Source organism: Hippocampus guttulatus, chromosome 18 (genome assembly GCF_054856545.1).
Source record: "Hippocampus guttulatus isolate MCC_2025c chromosome 18, RoL_Hgut_1.0, whole genome shotgun sequence".
In the NCBI taxonomy this organism is placed as follows: domain Eukaryota; kingdom Metazoa; phylum Chordata; class Actinopteri; order Syngnathiformes; family Syngnathidae; genus Hippocampus; species Hippocampus guttulatus.
Genome location: NC_141278.1, coordinates 1,817,499 through 1,825,726, shown reverse-complemented (window position 1 = coordinate 1,825,726; position 8,228 = coordinate 1,817,499). Strand labels below are relative to the sequence as shown.

The 8,228-nt window shown below is 44.3% G+C and overlaps 1 protein-coding gene across 1 annotated transcript; it reads left to right on the top strand.

The window, feature by feature from the left end:
- The first annotated feature begins 287 nt into the window (after positions 1-287).
- On the top strand, positions 288-5,255 carry LOC147190505 (1-acylglycerol-3-phosphate O-acyltransferase ABHD5-like). Its single transcript, XM_086137379.1, has 7 exons — positions 288-400; positions 1,497-1,579; positions 1,669-2,047; positions 2,263-2,414; positions 2,922-3,033; positions 3,105-3,285; positions 3,691-5,255. Exons 1-7 carry the CDS (start codon positions 357-359, stop codon positions 3,811-3,813), a joined length of 1,074 nt encoding a protein of 357 aa, XP_085993505.1. The 5' UTR covers positions 288-356; the 3' UTR covers positions 3,814-5,255.
- Positions 5,256-8,228: the final 2,973 nt, after the last annotated feature.

The following is an 8,228-nucleotide window of genomic DNA, read 5'->3' as shown; positions in this document are numbered from 1 at the left end:
CAAACACGTGACCACTACCTCGAACAGCGACGTCAATAAATTAGCTTTGTTTTCAAAAGCACTGCTGTGTTCAAAGACATTCGGAAAAAGGTTTAAACGCAATTCGTAAAAGTAGTCAGACCGGCAGAAAAAAAACACTGTCGTTCTTGAAATTGTAATGAACGACTTATCTGCAGTAGCATTACGATACCTTTAAACCTGGGGGAAATTATCCCATTGTAGCGTGTTATCCTGCTCCATGTGTTCCTGAGTCGTAATCCCAATTTGCGGTTAAACCATTTTGCACAGTGTGTACCTGAACGCAACACGACAAATTCGAACAATTTTCCTACTCTGTCGCAGGACCACCGTTAAACATGCGAAGTATGGCGGAGTGGGATCCACCTGCCAATGAGCAGAGGTACGTTTATGTTTTATGAAGCTTTTAAATCCGTTATTGTACCTTACGACGCGATTATAACACTGTTGCGTTGTTTACTTGAACGAGTTGACAACTCAGCCGGAAGCTACTGGCAAGCTCAGTTCGTCTGTTTTGGGAAGTGCACCAAACCTCCATGCCAAAGAGTTATTTTTAAGAACTTCTCTTTCTGTGTGCTGACTTGATCACGCATGTGTGATTTCTACAAAGTGTTGCAACCTTACGGTCTATTCGGCGCATAGTTTGGCTTGATCCGTCGGTTGTTTTGTTGAAAACAACTTTTAAATTCATCTTTTTGACTACCTGTCAATTCCACCAATGTCGATTTTTATCACTGGACTTATTTGGGGGAAGTATGTTTCTTTCGAAAACAGCCGACTATACAGTACGTTTCATGTCTTGTTTATACATGTTGTCAAGTTCTGCTAGAATGGATCGTCAGGGAAGTTCCAGACTGCATGTCAGCAATGATAACGAAAATGTCATGGTCAAAGTTCAATGTGTAGAAAAGGGGTAAAGAACCAAAGACTAGTTGACTAGATATGGCAATAGCCCTCCTTGTCTATTTGATCCGGTTTGCCGCACAATTCTAAACCTCAGAGAAAACTGTAAAAAGGAAAAAAAAATGTCCCCGAAATGCTCCATCCATTTCCAACAACCAGGCTCACCCGTGATATTTAGTATGGGGCTTGGGCGTGGTTAGCACACCTGCCTTGGAATTTTGAGGTCTGCGTTTGTATCTTGAACTCGAAATAGAGTGACTGTCGTCCAAAATAAAAAAGTTGTACGAAGAAAACTGAAAGGCTGCTTTCTGGTGTAGTAGCCACTTATAAAAGGGAGAGACTGGGAAACAAACCGTCATCGGCTTTGTGAAAGGCAATAAGTATGAAACGTTTTGGTAGGGTCGTCATTGAGTAATTCAGCAAAAAAAAACGACCAAGCAGATGAGTTTACGTAAGCTCTAGTTTCGGTCGTGGATTCAGTCCATTTCACCGTCAAAAAAAGCCGTTGAGAAGAAGGCCAAACTCACCATTCGAGCCATTTTCCATGTTTCTCTCAATCGCCATGTGTGTTGCAGCTCCTGGTTATTAAGGTGGCTTCCATCGTGGTGCCCCACTTCCCTCTCTCATCTTAAAGATGCGGAGGAGAAAATGCTGAAAAGTAAGTGATGTCAAAACTTCACAATTGTTCTTTTGTTCGACAAACACCTTACCCATAACCGCTTCATTCTCCAATTCTTCACACCGCAGGTGTCAAGCAGCCTTTCTCCAGACAGCATGTCCGCATCTCCAATGGAAACTACCTGTGGACCATCGCGTTCCAGCCATCATCCGCTCTGCAGTCCAGACCCCCTCTGGTTTTGCTGCACGGCTTCGGCGGCGGCGTCGCCCTATGGACTCAAAATCTGGACTCTCTCTCAAGCGGCGGTCCGGTCTACGCCGTGGATTTGCTGGGCTTTGGCCGAAGCAGCCGCCCGCTGTTCAGCGGTGAGCCCGAGGGGGCCGAGGAGCAGTTCGTGGAAGCCCTGGAAGAGTGGAGGGAGGAGATGGGCCTGCAGGAAATGCTGCTGCTCGGACACAACCTGGGAGGATATTTGTCTGCTGCCTACACCCTCAGATACCCAAACAGGTACTTTCCCTTCTTTCCTGACAGCATGATGATGAGCTGAATACCGGTACATCTTCTGCAGTGTCGATTATTATTAGACTGCACAGGTGTACTTAATGTTGTGCCCCGCAAGGATTCAAAAGGGCTGCCAAAACATGTGGCACCATCTTGGAATTGATTCTGTTCACTAACAATTTCAATTTGGTGTACCTGCGCGTGATACTATGTGCGTACAGGGTCAAACATTTGCTGCTGGTCGAGCCGTGGGGGTTCCCCGCACGTCCCGAGAACCCCCACCATAACTCCATCCCAGTGTGGATCCGAGCCATGGGGGCTGTCATGAGCCCCTTCAACCCGCTCGCTGGCCTCAGGCTGGCCGGGCCTTTAGGTTGGTACACTACGCACGCTGATTAGGATTTCTCAGCTCCCAGTCCTGACAGATCACAGGAGCGTCATCGCGTGCCATCAACATGTCATTTGGAGAGCACGTGTGTGTGGTTCAAAGTTGACGGCGAATAGTAGCAGTGGTGTGAGCGCTTTATGGCTGCATGGCTGCAGGGGGCAATGCAAAGTGAGTGTCTCGCATTGCACCAATAGAATGGTGAGAAATGAGCCCGTCCTACGATACGGAAAGACCGCCAATTTAAAACCTTAGAATAAAAAGCCATGCATGTTTTATGCCAAACTCCTAATCTTATGCGAATAAAATCGTACTTTTTTTGGGGGGGGGGGGGGGGGATAGATAAAAAGTAGCATGATTGTAAGATAAGAAAAAAAATCAGCTAGGGTGGGCTCGAGCTCTGCCGCAACCAAAACTGTCGAAAATGAATCAGGAAACGGCGTCCTGCTCAAAGAACTCCAGTATTGCGAGTGCTTTCATTCCACCCCCCCCCAGGTCCGACGCTGGTCCAAACAATCAGGTCCGACTTCAAGCAGAAGTATTCCTCCATGTTTGACGACAACACCGTGTCCAACTACATCTACCATCTCAACGCGCAGACTCCCAGGTAAGCCCGTCGTGCACCAAGAGCCTGCCCCTTTTGCTTCACTCAAGACTCGGCCCGCCCCCCTTTTTTAGCGGCGAAACGGCTTTCAAGAACATGACCATCCCGTACGGCTGGGCCAAGCGGCCCATGCTGGAGCGCATCGGCCAGGTGCAGGCGGGAATTCCCATTTCTTTCATCTACGGCTCCCGCTCCAGCATCGACAGCGCCTCGGGATACGCCTTCAAGAAAACCAGGCCGGAGGTGGGAATCACGGTAGGTGAACCCCCACTGGCAGTCGTCCTGAAAATCCTGAAGAAAAACTAAACAAAAACAAAAACAAACAAATTTACATTTATTAATTTGATTTAAAGAAAAATAAAATAAAATTTGTCTTAAGTTACATGAGTCTGATCAATTCAATTTTTTTTCAAGCCCCCCCCACCACCTAGGTCGATTCATTGTTATTTTAAACACACACACGAAAAAGATGCAAATCAAAAAATTGAGGTGGATTGTTTCAATCATTTCGCATGCATATTTTAACTCGTTTTTTTCTTTTACCTCATCTCCGAATGACCTGGCCTACTTTAAGAGTCAAATGTGGTTTAGTTAGGCAAAATGTGAGGGAAATGAAACATTTCTTGAAATAATTCTGTTCTCCTTTCTCCTGTTTGTCAGGTGATTCGAGGGGCGGGCCATTACGTTTTTGCCGACCAGCCTGAAGACTTCAACCAAACAGTCCTCCGCATCCTTGCCAGGACGGAGACGAACAGTACAGATTTTGGCGGTCCAAAGCCATGACAACGCTTACGTTTTTTTGTTTTGTTTTTGTTTGTTGTTGTTTTGTTTTTTTAAGCGGACACACACTTTGAACTCAACCCCACTACCTAACAGGGACGGTCCAAACCATTCAAGCTTTTCTCTTATGCACTTTAGACGCTCGTTTGCCAGTCGGGATAAACTCTCCCGAGGCCACCGAGGATTGCGCCAAATCGCCGCTCTGAATAATGTGATCACGTGCCTTTGGGAAAAGATGTTGGGCAAATCTTATCTGGATCTGGAAGGACAATTCTCCGAAGTGGACGTCTTGTTTGGAGCACGGATCTATACGGAATGTTCTCGCAGATACGAGGGAAAAAGTCAATAGGACAAAGGGCAAATGCTCGTCTCTGTGTGTGTGTGTGTGTATGTTCTCGAAATTGTCCACTCTCCCAACCAGCAGGTGTCAGCACAGCACGCCGCCTCGTGTACTGTGCTGCACTAACAAAATCGGCCATGCATGGGTGTTAAAGGACAGTCGGTGATCCTGTGAAGAGTCTCGGCACAACAGTACATCCACACAAAATCGGGTCAGGGCCGGGCGCTTTTGACTCAAAATAGACTTCCTGTTTCAAGGACACACATCAAAAGTCAAACATCCTGCTCCCGTTTTTGGGAATAAATAAATAAATGCAAGGAAGCTGCTACCTACATTAAAGAAATGTGCTGCCTACGCACATATGGTTTTTGCTTTGAAATAGCCACTATTCCTGGAACATTTCTGACACTTTGGATTGTTCCGCTGTTTTCTATTTGATCTATGAGGGAACAAAACACGTAGCAAGCAGTATGTTTGTTGCTTGATTTATTTATTTTTTTTTGCATTTCCTTTAAACTCTGCTATAGACCAAGGGTCAACAAACTTTTTGTCGTGAGAACCCCCCCTGAAGGCTTATTTTCCAGGAAGTGTGTGCCTGTTTCAATAATCGAACGTTTGACTGTAAATAAAAAAATCCCAAGCCGAAGTTTGAAACTATTGATGTAGAACCATTGATTTCTGGGGACGCCCATTGTCATTTATTGCATATGGTAGCGTGGGACTGCCAACGTGGCGTCAACATTTTGAACTGGCAAAAACATTGGAATGTACTCGCAAATTAAATTTCAACATTAAAATACGGGAAGAAATGCCGGACCGATTTTCCATACTGATTTACACAAACAGTGCGCAGAGCACTGAGCGCAGTGTTGAACTGGGCGTCTGACAGTACTCCCACACAGGATTATTTTAGTTGGCTTGGACTGGACTGTTAAATTTTACCCCGCTGGTGGATGCAGCCAGGCTCCAAATGGGGACACGTGTCCTACAGAGAGGTATTTAGGCTCACCGTATGGCAAACGGGTGACAACTGAGTGCTATTACCATTGTAAAGGCGCTTGTATGATTGCATACTGCGCAGTAAAAAATAAATAAATACATTTTGCATGGTCTGGCTTGTGAGTGAAGGCCCCGGTCTGCATCTGTCAGCTTGTGTCAATGCACAGACATCAACGGCCCCGCACTTGCGGCGTCTCCTGGCAACAGTGTCGTCACGGACACCAAATCTGTTGGACTACCAAGCTCCCGGAAGTAACGCTGCGTTCGGACACGGTAATTATGGCTTGTTGCTACATGCAGACGCCCTGAGAGATGCGCGTTTGAGACGGCGAAACAACGCGTTTGATCCCTACAGCCTGCATTCTCGCGCATAAAATGACATATTATTTCAAGATTGAATTTGCAATTACAAAAAGTAACGCCCCCGCACAAAAAAGAAATATATTACTGTATATACTGGTACTTGTTTGTGTGTGGGTGTGTCTACAGGATACAGTATGTACATGTACATTTAAAAAAGCATTTCTTTACATAAAGACATGCCAAGACATGTACGGTACTTATTTTTAAATACAAATTATCATGTTTATTTTAATTCTCAAATTGATTAATAATAACTTATTTTAGTGTGACAAAATTGTTGTTTTTTAATTATTCTTAATAAATTATAATATATATATACCGTATATATATATATATATATATATATAGAGAGAGAGAGAGATTTAAAAGAAAATAATTTTAGTGTGTTTTATTTTTGTGATTTCTCCAAAACATTCTAAATGAATAAAAGCAGTTAAAAAAAAATTCATTCTACTTTCTCATTAAACTAAAAGCATGAATTACTACAATCATTTCTGGGGTTAATGACATTTCATAAATTATTCAAAAAATTCATAAACTATGAAACATCTCAACAAAATGTGTTTGTTTTTTTTCCTTCACATTTTATACGATACACCTGCATATTCGCACAATGTATTTTTCTTTCAGCATCGGGCACACGCAGAACATGTGTAACTCCTGGAGCCTACACGCTTGTTCCTCGTCACTCATACAGTCGGCCCCATGGGAACACGATCATTCCATTAGCGCAAAATGAGTGAAGTGACAGTCGCTCACATCCTGTTAAAGCCTCCATTAACGCAAGCCCAGCACCAACTTTGACTTCTTTCGGTGGTCATCAGCAGCACTGCGTGCTGCGTTACAAACGGCGACAACAGATGGTCTTGGCCCGCGCAATTAATCAAAAAGCACCAAGAGTACGTCATTGGCCTTGCTAGCTTACGTGGTGCCGGACTCGGCCTCACATTAGTAGCATAGCGGTAGCAGTTTGGTGAACAAACCTAATAAGAGCACATTATTATTTGACAGAAAATAAGTAAAGAAAATGCCAGGAAAAAAAAGCCTGCTCGAACATCTGAACCTTTAGGGGAGGGTTAATCAGAAGCACTTTGAAGGGTTGCAGGTGTGTGCTGACAAGACTTGCTATGAACACCACTTGTAAAAAGCAAAGCAAGTACCTGTAACTAATTAAGTAACTTTAACTTATTAACTATAACCCAATAAGTGTAACCAACTGCCACCTAAAGCCTAGTCGCATTGCTGAACTTTTTGCAGGGTTAATGAGAGGCACTCTGTTGGCCAATGGTTTCATCTTTCGCAACACTCTGCATACCTTCGCCTGTGGCATTTATCACTCGAAAGCTTGCGTGAAATCGACACAGAGATAAAACAGACATTCATTCATTCACGAACACGCTGCTGTCGCGAAACAAATAATGGAGTTAAAAGTGCCAAAGCAGCTGCTAGGCAAATAGGCTGAAACTAAAAATAAGATGAAGACAGTTGCCAGGGAGGAGAAGGAGGTCGGCTGTGACATCCAACGGGCAGCGGGGGGCTCTGAAGGCCAGACAGGGGATATATATACACACACACACACACACACACACACACACACACACACACACACACACACACGATGAATGGTGCATATTTCAGAAAAGTAATAGGATTAAGTGAAACAGACTGTCGGTTCACTCTGACCCCAGCACAAGCAGATCATCTACAGTATCACGTGGTCATGTTCTCAGACAAGTGGGACAACAAAAAAATAGTCAAATGCATAAAACACAACTGTTTTGTGCAGAATGTTAAGTGCACTGTAAAGAGTCTGGAAGTACGGAAGTACAAATAGTACAGGTAACTGTGCTTTACTTGTCTATTGTTTGTTTTCCTGGTGACTTTTTCAGGTCATTTCGCAGGAGACTCATTTATAATTTGCTGGCTTCAATAAAATCAGAGGGATTCACAGTCATGCTGATTTGGAAAGTTTGAGACCTTGAGTGGTCTGAATCCAGACGTTTGTCAAACCTGTCAACGATTCATGAAACGTGATACTGTAAATTCACTGACACCATGAAAGAGACACAGGGGCACCCAAGCTAAACACTACTTACTTTCTGAACTTTGTTACGGCCTCGGTTTTGTTTCTTGCATCTGTTTGCATGGTTTCATTAGGGCGGCCATCTTAGAAATGGCAATTGTCCCAGTGTTGCACTGACCAATCAGGAAACGGGCCAAGCGCTCGAGTGGACTGCCCCCTACAGGTCAAACGTGGAACAAAACCATCCTTTTTTTTTTAGCCAGTACTCATTTGAATTATACGACTTTTCTTAACTTCAAAAAGACAAAAATCCCGACATGAGAGCTAAACTGAGCACTCTTGGTATCACTAGCGTGGTGCATTAGCGGACATGTGGTTGAGTGTGCACGTGTCATGACAGACTGCCAGTGGCGCATGATGGGAAGTGAGTGCCCCATTCACAATTTTAAAGTCACGCGGTTACAGTGTGCGTGCGCGTGTGTTTGATCCTGTGTGGATTACACGGGCCACCGCGTGTTTGTGTGTTGTCGCATCATGATGCGCGATTTGTGCGCGTGCGGGCACATCCTCGAGCTCCTGATCCGATCGTCTGATCCCATCTATTTGTGGCCAGATGTTGCACAGATTACAACTCGCCGATTTATTCATGAAAGGGAGTCTAAAAAACATTCAGGAACGGCTCCTAAAACTGTT